Source organism: Gekko japonicus, unplaced genomic scaffold, assembly GCF_001447785.1.
Source record: "Gekko japonicus isolate JY-2015 unplaced genomic scaffold, Gekko_japonicus_V1.1 scaffold281, whole genome shotgun sequence".
Taxonomy (NCBI): Eukaryota; Metazoa; Chordata; class Lepidosauria; order Squamata; family Gekkonidae; genus Gekko; species Gekko japonicus.
In genome coordinates, this window is record NW_015174281.1 from 757892 (window position 1) to 782622 (window position 24731).

The window sequence follows — 24731 nt, forward strand, 5'->3', positions numbered from 1 at the left end:
CTCCCTATAGTCTCAACAGACAGACTAGTGACAGTGCTGCTAGTACAGTGCTCTTCAGCCAGAGGTCAGGGCCCTCTGTTGTATGGCTTTTTAAAAACACCTACTACTAGTGTGCAAGGTCAGAGAGCAAGGGTGCAACATACTCTGGTTTCATTTGCGCGTGCATGTACTAAGGAGGAGGGACAGGACAGGACAGTAAGGTAAAACCATTCAGCAGTGGCGAGGATTCCCTTTTAACACGGGTATGTTCAGGAATTCGGGCTCCTCCTCTTCCTGTCACAAGACTGATAGGTGATTTTCTGCCAGAAGGTTGCAGCTCAGTGGGTCCCTCTGCCACTTGGAGTTAAAAGGTGGGGAGGCAGCTTATGAGTCTGGAAAGGACGAAGACCACCAAGCTAGTAGACTGACCGGCTATTTTTAATAAAGGGAGGCTTGCATGCTCCACACCTGACATGTCCAGTATAAACATGTGCAGTCTTTGCACATGTTTTTGAAACCCAGCAGCACATTGACTTTTATGCCTCTTCATGACTGGGCAACAGGAAACCCTAATACTGTCCTGGTTTCAGCTGTACAGGCCAAAAGCTTGGGCTTCATATGCTCACCGCTGACATATCTTGGATCGTCTTCGTTCAAAAGAGAACTGTTCCAATCATGGATCAGGAGTAATACACTTACAGTCAAAAATAGGTTTTTACTGGAATGCTTTTTAGGTCACATTCATAAGCAATAATACTGAGAACATGGAGCTTCTGGATCCCTTATGACAAGTACAGAAAATCTGCTTGCAAAATCAAGTTGGTTTTAAAACATAAATGTGAGGGAAATGTTGACATCCTTGCAGTCATTCAACTGAACAGTTAGAGTTTTCTTAAAACAGTGATATCGACATTATGTTCTTCATCCCACCCCCTGCTCTTCCACCACTGACCTCTGCCAGGAGTGGTAGGAAATTGTTTTAAATTATAAATAACATCATTAGCAGGTAGCAATATATACAATGTAAAAAAAAAAGAAGAGATAAATAAATAGGCAAGTTTCTGGTTCCAAATGGAGCTTCCTCCAACAGACGGATGGGTGAGGCTTTATATTAAAAGTTGACACGTTAACTTTTGGCTGGAGAAGGAGGATGACTTGGTCAGGTCCTCTGAACGCCCTCGTCAGAATGGGTCACTTGCCTCCGAGGAAAGAAACATTTCAAAGCTATATACACGTTGCGTTCCACTGAAAGCACGCAGCCACTTGCTTCGCAGTCATCCCAAAGCCATGTCCACAGCCAACTCTTGTTAGCAAGTCAAGTGTTGTACTTGAGGATGATGGGAACTGCACAAGACAGAGAAACATGCATGAGCTGCCAACCAACCAATTTCTCCCTCTGTTTTTAAGACTATTCTTCTCTATCAGTGAAGCACTCTCCCCAAGGTGGACCCAGAGCACATTCTTAAGCATACTGTTTGTGCCCCATGGTGAAGCAGTAGAACATCATACACGATAGCTGCTCTGGACCTCTTGAGGTTGCCTGAACATCCTATCACAGAATCATAAGAGTTGGAAGGGCCCTCCAGGGTCATCTAGTCCAACCCCCTGCACAATGCAGGAAATTCACAAATACCTCCCCCCCCATACACCTCCAGTGACCCCTGCTCTCAAATGCTTCTTCAACTGGGCCAAACAATCACAGTGCAACTCTACCCTTAACAGAGTTACAGCTTCAAGAGGGAATTAGATCAGCATATGGAGCAGAGGTCCATCAGTGGCTATTAGCCACGAAGTATGGATAGGAACTCTCAGGCTGGGGCAAGTGATGACGCTCTGTATTTTTGGTGCTTGGGGGGGGGGAGGCAACAGGAGGAGGGCTTCTAGTGTCCTGGCCCCACTGATGGCCCCTGGTATTTTTGGCCACTGTGTGACAGAGTGTTGGACTAGATGGCCCACTGGCCTGATCCAACATTGGCTTCACTTAAGTACAGTGAAGTCTATGAACCTGATTGGCCCTCTCCCCAATGGATACCAACAAGGAGGAGATTTTCTCACATGACTGACCCTCTCTCCAACCTCTCCCCCCCCCCCGGCCAGTCTCTCCAGGACCATCTATCTGAAAGCCAGACTACAGATGCAACCCTGTCCAGAGAGCTTCTGAATAGCTACTCAGTCTATTTACTGCGCTTGACAGAATATACATCAGTTACATCTGAGCTGTGGGCTCATTCCATCCTGGTGCAGTAAACATACCTGGTTACGATCCCCCAAAATAAATGTGCGTTCTTAAACGGAGAACCAAGAGAACAGATCACAGACTAAGCCCATGAATACTTGGGTTCTGCCAGTGTTCCCTCTAAGCTGAGTTGGTGTGAGCTAGCTCAGTTTTTTAGCCTCCGGCTTCACTCAGAAAGGAGGGCTCCAGAGCAAACTTAATTTATGCAGGAGCCAAATCGCCCGCTCACAACTTTAAGAGCAGTAGCTCACAAAGTAGAATTTTTGCTCACAAGACTCCACAGCTTAGAGGGAGCTTTGGTGGGGATATCCACTCCCTCCCTTAACAGTATTCACCGATACTCCTTTCTTACACACATCTACCTTGTCCCTCATTTAGCCATCAGTTACCATCTGCCACATATAATATATAAATATATATCTGAGTGCTAAATAGAGTGGAATTTGACACTGAGTAAGAAACACCTCAATTGAATGGTCTCAGGCACAGCTGAAATCTATTTCTAGCCTTGTGCCTTCTCTGCATATGAACACAAGTCAATCCTGCACCAACGGACCCCAAATTCTGTTCCAGACACCACTAAATTCTGCAACCTAAATAAATTATGCAAACTAAGGCTGAAATCCACTATTGAGGAAGTACATCACACAGAACTCAGTGGGCCTCATAGGACCGTAATGTAAGAACTGCATTATCTGACCAGTTTTGTATAATTTGGCTTTTCCCGGTCACAAGGAGATGACCCAAGAAAACCAAGGTGAACCTTACAAGTACTATATTCTTGAGTCTGTTGATCTGAAAAAGACTCAATTTAAACCCACAATCCTCTTTACAGGGATACCACTGGCTAAAGGGGATTTTTTTGGCAAACCCTAAACTAGTAAATCCGGAAAAGATGGTGGAAGGCATGTGATGCAGGAACTTCACTGAAGCTAAGTAAGGTATCGGTGGGAGATCCCTTGGTAAATTGCCTGCTCTTGCATTGAGCAGCAAGGCAGTTGGGTCTAGATTGTCTCTGAGGTTCCTTTCAACTCTGTGGACTCCCAACTGCCCAGGGGTACGGTAATCAATTGCGTCAAAGAACAAGAATGGAAGGATTCAGGGCTTTTTTGTAGAAAAAGCTCAGCAGGATCTCATTAGCATAATAGGCCACTCCCAACAGCAGAAACTCATTAGCATATTAGGCCACACCCCATGCCTTCCCTTGGCTTTTCGTGTGGTCATCCAGCCACACCCACCTTTTGCTTCTTATTCTGTTTACCTTGTTGTCAAAACCCTGGGCTTTTTTGTAGCAGGAACTTCTTTGCATGTTAGGCCACACACCCCTAATGTTTCTGCTGTTAGGTGTGGCCTATTATGCTAATGGGTTCCTGCTGGGCGTGGCCAACTCAGGAGCCAGCCGGAACTCCGTTCCTGTGCGTTCCTGCCCAAAAATAGCCCTGGAAGGATTATACAGGTTTTCTTCAAGGGAGCAAAACCAAGGACGTCCACTTGGGCAGGCTGAGGTTTCTTTGAGACCTGGTCTCTTCAAAGAAGCGATCCAGCTACAGAGAGCGCATCACGCACTCTGTATGACTCACTCACCAATAATCACTAGGAGAACCGCAACAGCAACCAGAGCCACAATGACCTTCATCTGCAGAAAGAACAAGGGAATAATAGCACAGTGCTCCCGGTATTCACTGAGGTTTGTATATATCATCAGAGTAACCCTTAGAACAGCTCTGTAAGGAAGGCCAATATTATTTCCCCCATTACTGCAGACAGGGAATGAGATATGAACCGACAACATCCTGGATCATTCCCTTTGGGCCAAACTAGACGATATGTGCAACACAACCGATTCACAGACACATGACACCAGCAAACTTGATGTTCCCAAGCGTGCCAGGGCCCAACTCAACTCGTGAGTACAGCAAAGGAAGCACTTCAAGCCTTCCCTCCTGTGCTGTTTACCGGAGTCGAAAGGGCCATGGGGCTGTACGCATACTCAGTGTGGAATGCAGAGCCCCACAGTGGAGCATACAAGCCCCCACCCCCCCATTTCTGCTTGGGAAAACGGCACAGGAGGGAAGCCATAATCCCCTCCCCTGCAAATCTGGCCCTGGCCCACTTGGGAATGTTAAGTTTCCCAATGGCCCTTGTGTCTGCAGCAAGTCAGATCAGGTCACAAACCTGACTTGTATCACAAGTATCATCTCGTTTTGGTCCTTAATCACTCTGCGAGACCAGTCAGCCAGACTACTGCTTCCCAACTGCACACAGAGCTATACAGCTACACTGGGAGCAATGGAATCTAGCTCCAAGCTTCACAGTTATAATGGTAAATGTTCACAGAACCAGCCAAATAACTCCAAACACAATGATGTGAAGTTGCAAAATAAAAAGTACACTGGTGTGCAGCAGTGTTCCCTCTAAGCTGAGTTAGTGTGAGCTAGCTCGCCGTTTTTTAGCCTCCGGCTCACACATTATTGTCTCGGCTCAGGAAGGATGGCTTCAGAGCAAACTAATTTATGCAGTAGCCAAATTGCTTGCTCACAACTTTAATGCCGGTAACTCACAAAGTAGAATTTTTGCTCACAAGACTCCACAGCTTAGAGGAAGCATTGGTGTGCAGTACAGTAGGATGAGTTCTAATCCTCCCCCAACTACGATGCTCCAAACATATACCAGCCATGAGGCTTTAAGTCAATGAGCAGATGAGAAAGTAAAAGGGCCTGCTTGGATTCAACTGCATTACAAAGAGCAGAACCTGGTCTCCTGGGGAAAAACTGAACCCCTTCTTAATTTCAGTGCATGCTGAGGGTCACAGCACTGTAATTCCTGAATGAACAGTATTATGCTCTAAGTTCACCCACAGTAGCATTGCCTTTAGTGACACGGAAGGAATTCCCCTCTCCACACCTCACCTTGCAGCCGCGCCACCACATTTGTCTTCGGAGCTGTTTAGATCGGTTGCTAAAAGCTGTTGCGTTGTCCGATAAGCTCTCTACATTAGAGAAATCGCAAATCAGAGAGAGAGAGAGAGAGAGAGAGAGAGAGAGAGAGAGAGAGAGAGAGAGAGAGAGAGAGAGAGAGAGAGAGAGAAAGAGAGAGTTAACATTTTACAAATCCAGAAGCTTTCTGCAGCTCTGTTTTGACTTTTTTAAAAGCAAAAGCCAATCATATGTATTCTTGCAGAACTTTTGCAAATTTGAGATTATCTATTTCCCTAAGGAGGCACACAGCCAGATCCTGTGGTTACGTAAACGATTAACAGATGCCATCTCAAGAATGTCCAGGAGCAATTAAAACTTCTTGCACTGGCATATACTGGCAGAGGGACATAAGAACATACTAGATCCCTTCCAGTCCAGCTTTCGACCAGGCCATGGGACAGAAATGGTTCTGGTCGCCCTTACAGACGATCTCCGGAGGCATCTGGATTGAGGTGGTACGGTGGTGTTGATATTGTTAGATCTGTCGGCGGCATTCGACACAGTCGACCATCGACTACTGTTCCACCACCTCACCGATACCAGGATACAGGGGATTGCCTTACAGTGGCTCTCCTCATTTCTTCAGGATCGGGGACACAGGGTGGCAGTTGGGGAACGACTGTCCAGAAGGCACCCGCTATTGTGCGGAGTGCCCCAAGGTGCAGTGCTTTCCCCAATGCTGTTTAACATTTATATGCTCACCCTCGTGCAGATGGCCTGGAGACATGGGCTGGGTTGTCATCAATATGCTGACGATACCCAGCTCTATCTGTTATTGGACGGCCAGTCAGACTAGCCCGGGAGATCTGGACCTGGCACTGAAAGCCGTGGCTGGTTGGCTTAGGCTGAGCCGACTTAAACTGAATCCGACGAAGACGGAGGTCCTGTACTTGAGTCGGAGCGGTCCAGGGTTGGGGATCCCTCTCCCAAACTTCGATGGGGCACCGTTGGTGCCAGCGCCAGAGGTTAGGAGTTTGGGAGTGCTCCTGGACACCTCCTTAACGATCGAGGTCCAGGTAGCAGCCACTGCAAAGTCAGCGTTTTACCATCTACAGCTGGTTAGACAGTTGGCTTCCTTCCTTGAACGCAATGACCTCGCAACAATGATCCACGCACTGGTCACCTCAAGTTTGGATTATTGTAATGCTCTCTACATGGGGCTGCCCTTGTCCCAAATCCAGAAGCTGTGGCTGGTGCAGAATGCAGCAGCGAGGCTGTTATTGTGTCTTCCTATGCGGGAACACATCCAGCCCGCCCTAAAAACCCTGCACTGGCTGCCTATAACATACCAGATACGGTTCAAGGTGCTGGTTCTTACCTTTAAAGCCCTATATGGCCAGGGACCTGCTTACCTGAGGAACCGCCTCTCCCCGTATGTACCCCAGCGAACACTAAGATCGGGCTCCAAAAATCGCCTGGTTCTTCCGGGGCTTAAAGAGGCCAAGTTGGTTACAACGAGGGCCAGGGCCTTTTCGGTGGCAGCCCCTCACTGATGGAACAAGCTCCCAGAGGACATCAGGGTCCTGTGGGACCTTTTACAGTTCCGCAGGGCCTGTAAAACGGAGCTCTTCTGCCAGGCGTTTAAGTATGGTGCCGCCTTGATTTTATGGCCCTGGCCTGATTACGAACTGTACCAACAGTACCACCGGCCCCACCAACTGAGGCTTTATAGCCAGGCGGGAGTTCAATGACACCATTCAGTGGAAGTAGATAGCAGAAGATCGCCATCTTTTAATGCAAGTTATGTCTAAGCAGTATGATTTTATAGTGATAGTTTTATTGGAATTTTAATGTATATTTATTATCCTCCCACTGTTGCCCCTCCCCCCCCCAAGCACCAAGAATACAGAGCATCACTTGCCCCAGAGTCCCTATCTATACCTTGTGGCTAATAGCCACTGATGGACCTCTGCTCCATATGTTTATCCAATTCCCTCTTGAAGCTGCACATGCTTGTAGCCGCCACCACCTCCTGTGGCAGTGAATTCCATGTGTTAATCACTCTTTGGGTGAAGTACTTCTTTTTATCTGTTCTAACCTGACTGCTCAGCAATTTCATTGAGTGCCCATGTTGGAGACGAGCAGAGCTTAGTTGCTATCATTTTGAAACTCTGTTCTTCATACCACTTTCTTGAAACATACCACATACCATGAAACTCTAAAATCTGATGAGGCACTGTGTGACCAACCACTGCCAACCTCCTGCAACAGTAGGCAGCTTGGGTCTCATGCTACTAGAACACGAACTGAAGAGAAATAGGAGGCAGTTTGTCTCAAGAAAGTGTGGTAGAAGCCCCTTTACATGTATTTCAACCTCTGGTAGTGGTACCTCAGGTCTAAAGCCATCAGATCTGTTACCTGTCAGCAAACAGCTACATGGCGTAAAACATGTACCACCAGGGTTTGTGTATGTACCCTAAAAGGCAACCAAAATTCAATGCTCGAAATACAGTCAAATGGACCACATAAAACTGATCTGTGTTCCTATTATGTGCAGTACATACCTAGGATCAAAGCCTTGGCAATGCTTTTGGTAAGGATCAAAGTTGGAAAAACATTAGAAGAAGAAGAGATTGGATTTATACCCCGCCCTTCACTTGGAGTCTCAGAGCGGCTTACAAACTCCTTTCCCTTCCCCTCCCCACAACAGACACCCTGTGAGGTGGGTGGGGCTGAGAGAACTCTGGCACAAACTGCTGTTTTTCAAGGACAGCTGTGCCAGAGCTTGTGACTGACCCAAGGTCACATCAGCAGGGGCAAGTGGAGGAGTGGGGAATCAAACCGGTTCTCCCAGATTAGAGTCGGCGCACTTAACCACTACACCAAACTGGCTCACTACACCAAACTAGCATTCCTAGACTCTAGTAGGAAATGTTAGGAGTCAGTATCAGGTTTAAGCTCCATCCCAGTATGTGAATTTGGTGGTGGGGAGAAGATGCCACAGAGGGCTCATGCCATGCTCTTCAGAATCCCGTCCCAAGACTAGAAGGGAGAAGGAGCCCAAGAGTGCCAGTCCGTGAATGCTAAACATTCCTATCTGACTCCACAGAATCCTATCCCGAGACTGGAATGCAGGCGGAGCCCAAGACAGCCAATCCGGGGACACCAAGCATCCCTACCTGACTTATCCTGCAAGTCGTCCAGCCGCTCTCCCCTTTCTATCACCTTGGTAATATTTTCTTGCATGACATCAATGACTTCATCGACTTGGTTCTGGACACTGGATGAAACAAAAACCATTATAAATTATGTATCCATGGTAGTAACCATTACAAGTGATTAATACCAGTTCAGAGCATTTCAGGAGCAGGGTGGGAGAAGTCCTTCAGTGCCATGGCATTCAACCCAGAGTCCAAGACCTTCAACTGAGATCACAGAGCCCCATCTCCTAGACTGTGAGCCCTTTAAAAACCCAATTTTTGCTGTCTACTGGAAGGCCTTGCTTCTAATGCACAAGTGTAGAGAGCAAGGGTGCCCTGCCTCCTCCTCCCCCTCTTTGGATGCATGCCCTCTTAAGCAGCAGGACAGTGAGGTGAGGTCACTCAGTGATGGAAAGCATTCCTCACTCAGTGATAGAAAGCATGGCTCCAATCCTTGGCTCGTTCTTTACTATGGTACACCTGCTGGTGCCCAGTTTATGTTTTCTGTTCCTTGGTCTGGTTACCATGGTCCTGGCCTTGAAGCCAGTGACATCATAGTTTTAGCTCACTCTCTTCCTGTCATGTGGCTCGGATGTCCTACGACTTCCGGATGGGCTTGGTGGATCTCATAACCAGTGGGTCCTGAAAGGCTGAAGACCACTGTCAAAGTAAGCCACTCCCACACTCAAAACATTGTTGTGTGTCAATAATGCATACAACTGGGAGACCTACTTCTGGAATCTCCCAGCATACGTCAGCCTCCATGGAGGAATCATTCCCTTTGGGACATTTGCAGACATGGGAATAATATTCCTCTGGTTTTTAAGTTGCAACACAAAAAAAGCTCCAAATTTAAGTACACTGGCCACTTTTACTTTGGCAATATTACATGTGACTTCTTTAATTCCTGACTATACTCATGGGGATAGTGAAGATCTGGTTCCCCACAGAGTGGGGCTGGTGCTTGAATATAGAGTTCCTGGGTGACTTTGGGAGCGTAACAACAGTAACCATATCATACTGGGCCACAAGGGCACAGTGATCAGAAAGAATGCAGATCTTACTTTTCTTACGTGGTATTTCTTTAGCTTCAGGCTCCAGTTGGATGCACTGGAAAGTCTCTTTCCTAGCTTCTGACCATTTATAAAAGATGCTTTCATTTCCAGGTTTGTTTGTTTTTTACCACTATGGGGACATTTTTAAAACATACCTTATTAAAGAGCAAACCCCAGCATTCCCAGGGCAGTGCAGCGGTGCCTCAATTACAAAACACCTATGGCCAAGCTTGCTTGAACATTAGGCAGTGGGCAAAACCCTTCTGTTCCCTCTTCCTTTTGGCTGGACTTGGGAGCTTCCCCACCCAGAATTTTCATGATGATAAAATGCTGCTGGTTCCAAAATACTGATATTATTGCTGCTCGTACGCACCTTGATTTGAGTTCCCTCAGGAATTTTGCTAAGGAGCATGGGACGCAAATTTTTCAAATTAGCATAAACAGCCTCTGCATGCTTTCAAAAATCCCATTTCAATTCGATGCCTGATAGGTGGTTTTGTGTGTTGGACATGTTGCCTAAGAGTGAGGGGCTGTAGGTCAGCTGAACCCCAATTCTCCTCTCACCTCAGCCAATAAATATCGCTAGCAGCCTTAAATAAAACTGGCTCCTGCCCCCAATTTACAGTGGGGAGACATAATAATCATGACCTACCTTACACAGATGTTGTGTGGATTATTGAAATGCTCATGAAATGCTCATGAAATGCACATGAAATGCTCTAAAGTCTCTAATGCATATAAATGCTAAAGACTGCTATTGCTAGATGTTTTCTAGTAAATGATAGCCTAGTTCCTGCAATGGTGGTAAACCTGTATTTGGGCGGCAGACTACAGCTTAGCCATCTCCATAATGGTGGAAGTTAATGCGCAGGGTACATTTTTGCAGAATTGGTACAGTGCAGACACAGATTGGTACAGTGCAGACCTCAGTAAGAATTAGGCTGAAATAACACGCCTAACAAGGCCTCCACAAGTTTATTCCACCACTTTTGGTGGGACTGAGAGCTCACAAGAGAGGTGGCAACTTATTCCAAACTTGCACAGATACTTTACGATCTCTAAAACCCAACTCGATATTCATTATTCTAATGGTCTGAAAGGTTGAATAAATTAACTGCCTCCCATTATAAAAGGCATCCCAATTCCAATTATTTAAAGCAGGAGTCAAATAAGTGTTAAGAGGGTTTAGCAAAGGGCGGGAGTCTAACAAAGAATAATGTGGCAACAGACCATACCCATTAGCCACACAACTAGGACTGAAATTAACTCCCGGTTCCCAAATGACAGGAAAGCTCTTCTGGTATTTAGGGTGTCTTCTTCCTGTTACTGCTCATCTTGGAATGTTCTCTCTCCCTACGGAGGACAATTCAGTTCAAAGAAGGGGGTGGGGAGGAGGGATAAGCAAGTCAGAAAGGAAAGCCTTGGCCCTGAAAGCACATCCACCCCCACACTCCCCGGTAGCCTTCCAGGAGCTTTATATGCAGAAAAGCTGACAAGGCTGGGCCCCATCCAGTACTCACTTACTCCCATTAAAATGGATTTCAAAAATGTATTTTTGGCTGCATCCAGCCCGTCTTATATAAGCCAGTAGAGACACCGTGCAGGAAGAACATAAATATTCACTCCTCTAGAGCATGATAATGAACGCAAAGGCAGCCAGCAAGGACGCATTTGCCCATGATTAGCACCGTACTGATTTTTTTTTTGTCCCTCAGCTGAAATAAACGTGTATTCGACAGCTGAAGTAACGGCTCAGAACATAGTTACGAGCCTGTGGGTAGGAATTGCTCTACATGGAGCCATTAATGCCCGTGCGAATACCTAACAAAATATTAGGGTACAACCACAGTGACAAACATGCAAGCAAGCCCCCCCCCCACACACAGAGATATATGACAAACAACCTGACAGGCCAAGTTTCCCCCACCACTCTGTTTACGCACAGTAACACTGCTTGTGTCACTACGGTATGCTTCAGCCTGAGAACACACTTTGTCGTTAAAATTTTGTTTTCCAAAAAAAAAGTGGTATTTACTGGGAGTCAGCAAAAGGCCATTGTATTGCTTTGTTGCTGGCTCTCTCTGCTGCCAGATTTCCAAATTAATTTCAGGCAGGAATGCAAGTGAAAACAGTAAGAGCCCAGCTGAGAATCTTTCACCTGCACTCTCTGCTCTCCCTCTTTGAGGTCATTGTCTCTTTACTTGTTTTGATGAAGATGGACAAGAAAACACAGGCAATGAAGTCAGTGGCACTTAATCAGGTGCCTTCCCTTGGGCGTTGCCCTCTGTTTGGATGAAACTCAACCAGGTCAATATCTTCCTGCCAGGCTGAGCACTGTACTGCCAAATTAAAAGGTGACTAAGCAGGCCACCTCTGACCTATGCAAACGGCACCCTCTTTGCTACAGCCGAAGGATGCAGGGGCCAAGTGCCTAATTCTTCATAAGCCACTTTGCTTCCGTCTCCCTCCACAATCTGTCCCAGTGCAGCCTCTGGAAACAGCACTTTAGAGACTGTATCCTCACCTGGCTGACCACCAGGGATCCTTTGATCCCGGCACAAAGCAGAAAGAAGGGAGGGGGAAGGACATCTCTCTATATTACAGGCAGACTATACCAGGCTTCTTCCCCATACATCTGTTCGAAACAAAAGTTACAACCAAGACACCTATTTCACACAGTGAAAGGCAAAGATGCCCAGCTACTAGCAAACTTTTGTTGTTGTTGTTCAGTCGCACAGTCGGATCTGACTCTTCGCGACCCCATGGACCAGATCCCGCCAGGCCCTCCTGTCTTCCGCTGTCCTCTGAAGTTTGCTCAATTTCATGTTTGTTGCATCTATGACACTGTCTAACCATCTCATCCTTTGCCATCCCCGTCTTCTTTGACCTTCAATCTTTCCCAGCATCAGGGTCTTCTCCAGTGAGTGTCCCTTCTCATTTGGTGGCCAAAGTATTTGCGCTTCAGTTTCATTATCTGGCCTTCCAGGGAACAGTCAAGGTTGATTTCTTTTAGGATTGACTGATTTGATCTTCTTGCAGTCCAAGGGACTCTCAAGAGTCTTCTCCAGCACCATAGTTCAAAAGAATCTATTCTTCGGCGCTCGGCCTCCCTTATAGTTCAACTCTCGCAGCCATACATGACTACTGGGAATACCATTGCTTTGACCGTGTGGACTTTTGTTGGCAGGGTAATGTCTCTACTTTTTATCATGCTGTTTAGGTTCTCCATCGCTTTCCTCCCAAGGAGCAGGCGTCTTTTAATTTCATGGCTGCAGACACAGTCTGCGGTGATCTGGGATCCCAGGAACATGAAGTCTGTCACTACTTCCACGACTTCCCCTTCTATTTGCCAAGGGGTGATGGAGCCGGTTGCCATGATCTTAGTTTTTTTGATGTTGAGCTTCAAGCCCACTTTTGCGCTCTCCTCTTTTACCCTGAGCAAGAGGCTCTTTAGGTCCTCTTCACTTTCTGCCATTAGAGTGGTATCATCTGCATATCTGAGGTTGTTGATCTTTTCCCCAGCAATCTTAATTCCCACTTGTGATTCATCCAGGCCAGCATTTTGCATGACGTACTCTGCATATATATTAAATAAGCAAAGTGACAATATACATCCTTGTCGTACTCCTTTTCCTATGCTAAACCAATCAGTTGTTCCATATCCGGTTCTAACTGTCGCTTCTTGGCCCTAATACAGGTTTCTCAAGAGACATGTGAGGTGGTCTGGTACTCCTATCTCTTTAAGGACCTGCCATAGTTTGTTGTGATCCACACAGTCAAAGGCTTTGGCCTATATCAACAGTAGTAGCAGAGGCATTATACACACCCAAGCATCAATGGCACTCCACCATAGCCAGCTTGCAAGCTTCCACAGGCATCTGTTTGGCTGTTTTTGAAACGGAATCTGATTCAGTAAGGGAGCGCTCTTACAGGGAGAGCCTGATACATTCCCAGGTGTCAAAAAATGTTGATACCCTGAAAGCATCTCCATCCTGAGCAGCAGGAACCACCACACTCTTTGTATCCCAGTGGCTTTCAAGCACAAGATTAGCAGGAAAAGAAACACATGCCCACAGTGGTATGTACAACACTGGCCCCTGCCACACGGCAGGGGAAAAGCCTCTTAAGGCGCGGCTTTTAAAAGCCGCGCCAACGTTGAGGCGCCGCGGCGGGATCCCACGGATCCCCTGGCCACGGCGCCTTTTCTCCCCGGCGCGATCAAACGCTGGGGAGAAAACACGGCCCGAACGGGAGCCGGCCGAACTGCGCATGTCCGGGCATGCGCAGTTTGGATCCGGGCCGGGGTTGAGCCGGCGCAAGGAAGCGCCGGCGATCAAACGCCCCGGTTGCCGCGCCGCTTCCCTTTAAACCACCTAGATAGGTGGTTTAGTTTGCGGCGGCGTTTCCTGGGAATGGGACAGTTCGGCCACGGAAGCAAGACGCTTCCCAGATGTTGTGGTGTGATCGCGCCGGTTTGCTCCGGCCCCGAACTGTCCCGCTCCCGGACTAAATCGCCGTGTGTGAACGGGACCATTGTTCAACTGACTGTGTCAGAGAAAAGAGAATGTCATGCATGGATCAGAGCTACCAGACACCTAACACATCACCCCAACAGCCTTCCATGGCCAGAGCTGAGAGCCTCAAGAAGACTCAGTTGTCTTCATCTACTGCCTTGGTGTGGCAGACAATTACAGGAATTTGCCCTTCAAGGCATACCAAAAGCAAAAGGTAGAAGGAAACTCCATTCATGACTTCAACAATCCCAAATATTCTGATGTAGCACAGATTTAGAGCTTGCATCCAGTTTTCAGGTAGTGCTTTATTGGTAGTGTCTTTCTCACTTGCTTTTCATCTTTCATTCAACCATACGTGCAAGGAAGAAATACACTCCTTTCCCCTACCAACAGCTGATCTCTACTAATCAGTTCTAGAGGGTGCCAAACTAGAAAGCAAGTCATTTCTTTTTCGCTACCAAAAAAAAAAAGCAGTAGGAGGCACTACTAACAGCCACTACTAATGCTGAGCTCTTTTTAAGGACAGTTGGTAACGAAAATGTGCAGCTGTTATTTGTGGTGTCGGATTCCCCAAACCAATCCTTCAGTGTGTGTGTGTGTGGAGGGGGGATATTGCATCGTCCCAGTGCTGCAACTGCAGTACTGCACCATTATTGGAAAAAACATTCTCTCTAAAGCTTGTGGAGCCATTGTCATCACGGCATTGCCTTCAGCAGGCCTGGACAAGTGTTGTTAGCACCTATTGAGAAGGGCAGTCAAAACAACTAGCAACAAGGAATACAGACCCTAACTCCAGCTTGTGGCCTTAACATTTTTGGTGGGGGGGGGGGGGGGGAGAGGACTCGCACAAAATAGTTGAAGCTTTCAGCAAAGGGTTAGAGGAACATTTGTGCATTTTGCACAATCAAGCACTCAACAGACCATAATCAAGACTTTGCCTTGAGGTTTTGGTCAGCTATGCCACTGAGAGGAAAATGAATGCATTGAAGCATCTCCCAGACTGAACTGTATTCCAGTTCTCTTCCTACTCGAGAGCCTTCTTTGCAGGCTGAATGTCTCACTTCTCCTGTGCCAGAATGGGGAGGGGGGAGAACTGACCAACTACTTGCCCATTTCCTTTGCAGGAAGAATACCCCCCACACACCTATTCAATTCGTCTTGCTTTTGAAGGGGGGGATACTCCACAAAGACTAAAATGTAGTAGAGGCATGGCTTGACCTAATTCTCCAAGCACAATAGTGCACAAACAACAAAGAGCTGGGTTGGGCCGGGACGATAATTTGTTTACTTCACTTATACCCTGCCATTCTCCACAAGAGGGACCCAAAGCAACTTACATCATCATCCTCTCCTCCATTTTATCATCACAACAACCCTGTGAGGTAGGTGAGGCTGAAAGTACATGACTGACCCAAAGTCACCCAGTGAACTTTCATGGCAGAGTGAAGATTTGAACCTGGGTCTCCCAGATCTTAGTTTGATACTCTTCACTGCTACATCACACTCGCCCGCTGTTTCCAGTAATGGAAACTGCAGACCTCCAATTTGCTCCTCATGGGATTCCTGAGGCTCCTTGTTCCACAAAGAGAGGCAGGAAAGGGGAGGCAGGGTCGTGTCTTCCATTAGCAGGTATTATGTCAGGATCCAACCTAGTAGTTGCAAGACTCTGACGCTTCCAGTTTCACAACAGAGTCACAAGTGTCAGGAAGAACACGTGACTCATTTTGGTAAGAGATGCAGAGACAGAGAGGAAAGAAAAAGTACACAAGGGATGTGGGTGAGGATTACGGCTACTGACAGTAATTAATATGAAAATGACTGTTCAGAAGTACATCGGCTTCCCCGATTCTAATAGGATCGCAGGACACACTCTTCCAGCCCATGAAAGCACTGGCCACAAGGGGCCACCTCCAAAGTTCTAGTCCAAAAAGGCTGCACCCACGAGAAGCACCACCCGAGAAGGGCGATCTATTTCTTCACGACCTATAGCCCTATACCGTGCAAGAGAGACCTCTAACCGCCATTGGTTTTAAGCAACCAAACTGAACAAAGCCGGTCTGTGGGAGTGGGGAGGAGGCGTCTTTCCCTCTTCATTGCAGGAACTCGTTGCTCAGGATTTCATCAAGCACCAGACCTTAAAACCTATTAGCAGCAATTATTCCTAGAGTTGTTTTGACTTCTTCCCTATTGTTTTGGCGCAGCTGGTAATCACTGGCGACATTTTAATTGCTTCCAATTTGTCAGCTGCTTTGAACCTATTACAGGTATTCAAAAGGGTTCCATGAATCTCATGTCATCTGGCACCCAATAGCAACAGCTTTTTGAATACAGTCATGGATACAGCACAAGGCCCCCCACGAGGCCTACACAAGGACTGCTGATCTTTCCAGCTTTCCACCTCTCCCCATCACAGTCTTTCCCTGACCTCCGAAAAGTTTACTCCCAAGGACACAGGACTCACGTAGAGTAATAAGTCACATGGGTCAGGAGGCTGCAGTTGGGAAGGGGGAAAATTGCTTCCTGTTATTTTTTTCCATCATGCAAGAGGAATAGTTTCTCCTGACATTTCCAAAGGCTGATGGGGATAGGGTACAGCCAGAGACATCGGCAACTGACAGATCACAGGATCCAAACCATTAAGAGCATTTACTTGGCCCTTCTATGGTACAGTGCTCACTTTGTTGAAGACAGGATCAGCTCTCTCAAGTCTTGGAAACTGTGCATTCTTAGACTGCACACCAATGCTGTGAAAACCTTAACTGGAAGTCTGATGTGGTTTTATACAAACTGGAAATAGGACAAAGGACCCAGTTCAAAATGCCACAGGATACTTACTGTCTGATCTTGTCATTCTTGGGTCCAAACCTTGGACCGGATGGACCTCTCCTGTGAAGAATAAGAGATTGGATTTACACCCCGCCCTTCACTACCTGAAGGAGTCTAAGAGCAGCTTACAATCTCCTTTCCCTTCCCCTCCCCACAACAGACACCCTGTGAGATAGGTGGGGCTGAGAGAGCTCTTTCGAGAACGGCTCCTGAGAGAACAGCTCTGAAAGAACTTGTGACTGACCCAAGGTCATGCCAACAGCTGAATGTGGAGGAGTGGGGAATAAAACCCAGTTTTCCCAAAAGAGAAGAAGAGATTGGATTTATACCCCACCCTTCACTTGGAGTCTCAGAACGGCTTACAATCTCCTTCCCTTCCTTTCCCCACAACAGACACCCTGTGAGGTAGGTGGGGCTGAGAGAGCTCTGAGAGAACTGCGACTGACCCAATATCACTCAGCTGGCAGCATGTGGAGGAGTGGGGAATAAAACCTGTTTCTCCAGATTAGAGTCCGCCACTCTTAACCACTACACCAAACTGGCACCGGATATAGGAGAAGTCGTTAGATTCAACTAAGGAACAGTTCTTGTCTATTCGAGTGGCAAACTGTATGGCTGATTTAGAGACAGATATCTGGACTCTGAAAATTCTGTACAAGATAAGAATAGCACAAAGTGGGCCAGCGGGAACAGCATTTATCCTATCTTTCTGCTGCCTCAAATTCCTCAATTTTGCATTGAAAAGTTCATATTCCCCCTGACAGTAGATTATGCACAAATTCCACTGAATTTTGGAGACAAGTCCCTGATGCTGTTTACGTTAAGTGAGCAAGGTCAATTAAAGATCCACAAAAGACTTGGCACCAGGGACTGGAGGATCACCCTGTAGTGATCCATCCTACTGAATGAATTAGTTCTTGCTCCAGTCTTGCGGATACTTACAAGAAAAAGTCCTCCTCTTCATCTGAATCTTCCTCCAAGAGATTTCTCTGCAAATACAAAAGGTTCATATATCTCAAGCAACAAGTCAATGCCACTTTCATGACAGCATTTCCCTGTCACCGTTGCTTGCATAAATACACCCCAAGCCAAGAGAATGAAAATGTTTGGCCAGGTAGGACAGTCACTCACCCTGGGCTCACATTATATGATAAAGAAAGCTAACGGGCTCCATGAAAAAGATGACACACACAAACACCTACACTACATGAACTGGGAGAGAGAGCGGTCAGCTTCACTTCTCCTCCCCCGTAAAGAAATATAAGGATTGTGCTGGAGGGAAGGTCAGAGAAAAGTTTAGAAGCCCCGTTTTCTTGGAGATGATCCTCCGAGCGCTCAGAAAATTATGGCCTTAGAACTGCAGTACCAAAATGGAGGGCAGCATAATTTTGGAACCCGAGTTTGTACTGAATATGAACATGACTCAAAGCCATGGAGAATGAGGAAGTATACAGACACATTCAAGGGCTGGTTTCAATATTTTGTAATCTACTTCTTCATGTTTTTTATAGTTTCTTCCACACTAATCATTTAGTCAAGAATTGCTGTTACTTGTTCAATCACTTTTAATGGAGGATCCAGATTAGGTTGCTGGTAGCCACTTGCATTCCGGTATTTCCTCCATCTTTCTTCAGACACAATGGATTTATTAAAAAATGTAAAATGCAAGTGCACTACCCAGTTGTCCAGTACGGAGAACAAGACTGCTACTGAAGTTTCTCAGGGATACTACCCCTTTAAATTTTCTTCCTTCACTTCCAGTTTAATTAATTACTTTCTTTTTGTTGTGCGCAGAGCTGAGAGAAGTTCCAGGTTCTCATATTGTATGGGTCTCAATCTAATACCAACACACGGTAAACATATTCAGTTTAACCTGTTTAGCTTTTTCTGGTTTGGAAGAGCAACGTCCCATCGAAAGAGTGCTGGACTTCAGAGACCTATATTACACCTTAGTCACGAACCCACTTCCTGAGGCAAGACTCCTCGCAATTCCTCATCTATAAAACTAAAGTAACAGTGATCAAAGGTTTCTAATGAAAATGAATAGGACAAGATCTGTTTCCCCACCCTAATCACTTAAGGATGTTAAGTAAAATATTGAGAATATTAAAGTGCCAATTTCAGGCACTCTTATCTTGAGGGTTAAGGAGGTTCCTTACTAGTATAGCCACAATTAAGGCTGTTTCTTAAATGGGAATTTAGGTGAGACATAAAACCCTCGCACCATCCCCTACTCTATGATCCTCTGTGTGCAAGATCCAGCTTAAAATCTACAATTGGCATTAATTTTTAGACTCCCTGCAGCTTGCGGTTGTGGCTCAGTGGTACAGCATTTGCTTGGCATGCAGAAGGTCCCAGGTCCAATCCTCACAATTTCCAGTTAAAAGGACCAACAAGCAAGTGGCAGAAAGACCTACGTGACACCCTGGAGAGCTGCTATCAGAGACGATACTGATCTTGAAGGACCAATAGACTCACTCAGTTAGATGGCAGCTTCATGTGTGTGCTCTAATCAGTACTGAAAGAATTATCTCTCCATTATCTCTCATTATTAAACTATGCCTGGAAAGAACTATTTACTTGAATAATCCAGGTCATGCAATGCTAACAGCCCCCACAATATAGTTAGACAGAATGTATTGGTGAGGAAATGTCCACATATTATACCTGGTTTATTGGTTAAACATACACACACAAGCCTTTGGGTGATTTCAGATCTAAGGTACAGGCATGGCTCGGTAATGATTTCTAGACAAACTCCAAGAGCAGCAGTGCACTCCGCCACTTGCCTGGGCCAAAAGAACAGCCACCTCTGAATAAATGATACCACCCCTTCCTTCCCTCTTAGCTCTTTCAGAGCTCTTTCCTAGGGATGAGAGTACGTTATACAACTACTGTGCTAGTTTCTCTGGCCAGGACAGGGTAGCGGTGAGGTCAAGGCTGGGAAATAAAGTCCTGACAGTTCTGTGGCAGTCCTTGCCACATATTGTAATAACAAACAATAGTTGTAACAACAATAGTTCTTATTTCTGGAACTCAAGTTAATATCTCACCAGAGAATCACCACTCACTAGCTCAAATAGAGGCACAGCCTTCACACTGCATTGTGGTTAAAGTTCTTGAGGGGCAATTCTCTGGTGAGATATTGAGTTCGAGATAAGAGATATGAGAATAGTCCATACATTGGTACAATACTGGCTTGAAGAAATCTCAGCAGTGAAACAGGCACATATCTAGAAGCTTGTAGCTGAACTGACTTATTTGGAATTGCTAAAGCCACTACGGTTCTAATTGAAGGTTAATTCCTACTCAAAACCAAAGGGCTGGCTTTAAATGGACATTCTCTTCTTTCAAGTTGTGTACTGAAGTCCTAGCTCTTCTCTCAAGTTGTGTATTGAAATCTTAGTAGATCCTTTAAGGTGGTCTGGATCTTTAAGGTGGACTATATAAATTTTTTTTAATGATGAACTGTATAGATTTTGAAGGACTATATATTATCTGTATCACCTTTGTGTAAGATTGTGAAGTAGTTTCCACTAACACTATTGTTTATTACAACAGTTACCAATGTTGTTGATAACATAAGACTTTGAAACATAAATTATTAATAATACATCTCTTTATTCATATATAATACATATCGACATGGTGATTCACTATTTGCCTCCAAGCCTTGTGGATCATGACTTGGTGGAAAGGCAGCATTAAAATGTTTTAAATAAATAAAATAAGGCAAAATACATCCTCCAAGACCAGCTAAAGGTCCTCTGGCTGGACAAGCCAGCACACTTAAACCAGGCAAAGAAAGTTTCAGGCACTCACCCTCTCGCTTTTCACTGATCCGGTAACATCATCGTCATTGAGGTGGCGCTTGAATTTTGGAGGCATATTTTCACACAGGTGTTGTGTTTGCTTGCCCAATGAGAAGAGGGAGGGAAAAGTCAATACCTAGGAGGAGAAAAGGGGGAGACACTGCTTAAACACACGCACACACACCACTTAAGAGGCTTTCAGCCACAGTGTAAAGACTTAACACTTCAAAACTGGTTGCATGCTAGTACTGATGCCTTGGTCCAGTTGGCATATAGCGAATATAAATACACGAGACACTCTCATCATTTTTAAACAATGGCATATCCCTCCTTATAGTACACTATTCTCAGTTCCGTGTCAATAATGACACTCAAAATAACATTTTGATTGCACTTTTAAAACATATCGCGTCTTCTAGACAGAGTATTAGTATGGATTTAAACAAACACTCCCCAGCTCTTCAAAAGCCCTCAGTGTAGGCAGATAAACCTTTAAAAAGCCAAAATAACTTTTTAAAATTAATCTTTGTTATTGGAGAGTATTATATCACCAGTGGGGGTGTTAAATAACTTCTCCTCCCCTACAAGTTCAGGAACAGCTATAGAGACCCAAAATGTCTTATAACTTCATTCTCTCCTTCTCCATTCTTATCCTCATAGCAACCCTGTGAGTTAGGTTAGGCTGAGAGAGACAGTGACTGTCCCAAGATCACCCAGTAAATACTTTCATGGCAGCATGGATTTAAACCTGGTCTCCCAAGTCTTAGTATGACACTCTAACCACTACAGTACACTGACACTCAAGTTCAAAAGAATAGCAGGGAGAAAATCTGAAATCTGCTTCTATGGCCTGAAAAATCAAGAACTGTTTCAGTGCAACCCTAATTCTTTGTAGGAACTGCATTTATTGGATTTTGTTAATGACATTTCTGAGACCTCAACATTTCTGAAAATAATTCTAGAAAGATTTATAGGCTACAGGCGGTATCTTCTGTTGAACCACATAGGCCCCGGTCACACGGGCCGGAAAATGCGGGGGTGAAGCATGGCTGTTTGCCCCAGAGGAAAATAACGTGCAGCCGCCCAATCACACGTCCCGTCGAAGTCCCGTGGTTAGGGGGGAGGTGCTGATCACACGATGATCCTGCAGCACGGCAAAGAAGCGGCGCAGCGCGATCAAACCAGCAATCGCTAGGTGCCACTTCCGTGGCAAACGGGATGGATTTTTTTAAAACCAAAGTTTGCGCGTGCGTATGACTGAGCAATCGTATCCGCACACCGGAAAGGGGGTGGTGGGCTTACCGGAGAGGGTGACAGATGCTTCTGGACCCCAACAGAGCTCCGAGGCATAGCCAATGGAGGGGGAGGTGGCCCCCTTGTCACAGCCACTCTAACCACCTGCGAGACAGTGGCCATAGCGACCCTCCAGAGGCGGCAAGCCTGGCTACAGTGGGAGGGGGGCTCTTTGTGCGCATGCACTGTTGGGCGCTTGTGCGCATCCTGTGGAGACTTGAAAAAAAAACTGTTTGCGACGGGACATGGGCAGGCGCCGGATGCCACAGACGCCCACCGGAAACGCGATCAGACGCCCACCCTTGCCCCGTGGTTTCCGGAAACTAGTACCTCGGAGGTACTAGTTTTTTACTCCGCATCTTCGGCAGGAAGCCTCGGGTTCGCCATGGGAGCTCTACACTTCCCATATGTTGCGGTATGATCGCGGCCGGAAAATCCACCTATCATCCGTCTCTGTAGCGTGGCTAATGCTCCATGTGACTGCAGCCATAGATTTTTTGGGGGTCAAAGCCTGTTGACCTGTAATGGCTTGGCACAGTGACCTGAGGTCAAATTCAGAGTTCAGTCTGTAGCTTTATACTCAGCCTCCCATTGCCAATAGATGAAATGCAATCTTACTGGTTCAGTAGGCACTTCAGATTTCTTTGGAACAACCCTAGCATTCTTCCAGGTAAGACAGCAAAGGCATCATATTGCAGAAACAGATTAGACTTCAAGATCTCAAATCTTAGGCACAGGGGTTATTTCCTGTGGGAGTGCACAGGAGGAGCTCCGGCAGTAAGGAGCACAGGAGGCGGGCACATGCAACAAGCCCTGCCCCCTGCTCCCAGCAGCCCTCAGTCAGGCCAGGAGGAGCAAGAAGTAGCCAAGTAAATTGCAGAGCCCCCCACCGCTGGCCCGCCTTCAGGTACAAGCTCTCCCTTCTCTGTGAGGGCAGATCGGTGCATTCCCCACCCCATCCCAATAGCTAGCAATCCAAAACAGTCCAGTGGAGCCTGAGTGGTGGGTGTTGCCTTCTGACACATGTCCGGTGATGTCAGGGTGTGTGTGGCATATGCAAATAAGCTTTGCTAATGAGCTCCTGAACCTCTTTTTCTACGAAATGACCCCTGCTTAGGCACATCACTCTTCCAAGATCACAAGCCCCAGGCCAAAATCCACATACAATTCCCAGGACTACCAACAAACCCTAACTTCAGTATCCGTGGACTTTCAAAACTTAGAATCTTCCTGAAAAGGCAACTAACTGGAAACCAACTTCAGCCACATGAATCTTTCCTCCTTATCCCGCAACTTTCCTTCCACAAACCTTTATCCCTCCCCTTCACCACAGCCCTAACCCCAACTCCTCTTTAAGATACCTAGAATACATTTCCTTTCAATAAACCCCCTGCTCTCCACAGCCCCCACCCCAATCCCATCTCCTACTTCCCTTCCCTCTCACTCCCTCCTTTCAGCAGCCCCTTCTTCCTTCCCTCAGCTTCCCCACGGTATTTCAAAGCCTTCTTCTCACACCGGACTCCTAAGTGCCTCTTAAAGACCCCCTTGCTTCCATCAGGATCGAGGTGTTGTTTAAAGAAAGGTCCACCGAGCTTTTGTAGGCGATGTCAGACCTCCCCCCCCTTGCCTGTCTCGCATAATGGGGCAGGACTGGGCCCAAGGGAAACACCCCCCCCCCATTCCCACCCACTCTAACCCCCACCCTTCCACCTATCCAGGGGCCTTTCAGCGTTACCTCAGCACCCCCTGGCCACGGGCTTCCACCGGAACCTCCGGCAGCTCTTCCCTTCCCCAATCCTCCCCCCTTCCCCCAAAGACTCCCCCCCCCCCCGCCAAGTACATCCCCTCCTTCCTATCCTTCTCATTACTCCATCTCCCTTCCATCCCTCCCTCCTTCCTATTCTAGTGTCTCTTTGTTCACGAGATGTCTCCGCCTCTCCCTCTTTGTTTCCTTTCCCCGGGAAAGCCGTCCTCACCTAATTCCCGTTCAGACCCGGCACGGAAATGGCCGGTGCGCCCCGAGGATGAATCGCCGTCGTCGTCAGCTGCAGCTCCATCGATCACTCGGCGCTCCTCACAAGGGAGAGAAGCCGAGCACCCAGCTTATCGATGACAGCAGCAAGCGGCGCCGCGGAAGACTTCCTATTGGGCCCTTCCGGTTTCCGTCACCGTTCACGCCCCCCCCCCCCCCCCTATAGCGGCGGACTGGCAGGGAAAGGGGGGGGGGCTGAGTTCAGCCGGCGTCGCGCATGAGCGTTCGGTGGGAAAACCATCCAAAGAGATGCGAAAGATTTCCAGTTCGCACAAGAGCGATTCAGGTGGGGTAGCCGTGTTGGTCTGAAGTAGCAGAACGAAGTCTGAGCCCAGTGGCACCTTTGTGTTGTATTCAAGGCATAAGCTTTCGAGTGCAAGCACACTTCTTCAGATACAGCGAAACAGAATTTCATCAATCATTACATATAGAAAGAGAGAGAAAGGGTGGGGGTAAGGTTAGTTGCCAGGAGGGGCCAATTAGAATAAAGCAGAGACAAAAACAAAACTGGAAATTACTAGTCCATACATATAGGTAGAGGGTGAGCAGTCAATTATACAGCATAATGAAGAGGTTTAACAGATTCAAGGATAATAATAATAAGCTCCATTTATATGGTAACCATTTGTTTGGTTTCAATTATGGGGCAAAAACAGCGAAAGAAAGAAATACGTCAAAACTGGAGATTGTTTACTGCTCATCTTCTATCTATATGTATGGATTGGTAATTTCCAATTTTGTTTCTGTCTCGGTCTTGACTGTAATTGGTCCTTCCTGAAGAAGTGTACTTGCATACGAAAGCTTATATCTTGAAGACAACTTTGCTGGTCTTAAAGGTGCCGCTGCTGAACTCAAAACAGTTTCTG

General features: G+C 46.6%; 1 protein-coding gene across 1 annotated transcript; it reads right to left on the reverse strand.

Annotated features, from left to right (window-relative positions):
• Positions 1-685: 685 nt before the first annotated feature.
• VAMP4 (vesicle associated membrane protein 4) lies at positions 686-23936 on the reverse strand. Its single transcript, XM_015423871.1, has 8 exons — positions 23810-23936; positions 20551-20676; positions 17671-17717; positions 16738-16788; positions 8313-8413; positions 5125-5204; positions 3800-3851; positions 686-1323 (listed from the first exon to the last, which is right to left on the reverse strand). The coding sequence occupies exons 2-8, from the start codon at positions 20614-20616 to the stop codon at positions 1295-1297; spliced, it is 426 nt and encodes a 141-aa protein (XP_015279357.1). The 5' UTR covers positions 20617-20676; positions 23810-23936; the 3' UTR covers positions 686-1294.
• Between the last annotated feature and the right edge of the window lie 795 nt (positions 23937-24731).

Coding starts and splice junctions, on each gene's coding strand:
- VAMP4 (XM_015423871.1), bottom strand. CDS start 20,616: ATGCCTCCAAAATTCAAGCGCCACCTCAATGACGATGATGTTACCGGA. Junction 17,718..20,550: donor GATCAGTGAAAAGCGAGAGG/GTGAGTGCCTGA, acceptor TTGTATTTGCAG/AGAAATCTCTTGGAGGAAGA. Junction 1,324..3,799: donor GGTTCTCCTAGTGATTATTG/GTGAGTGAGTCA, acceptor TGTCTTGTGCAG/TTCCCATCATCCTCAAGTAC.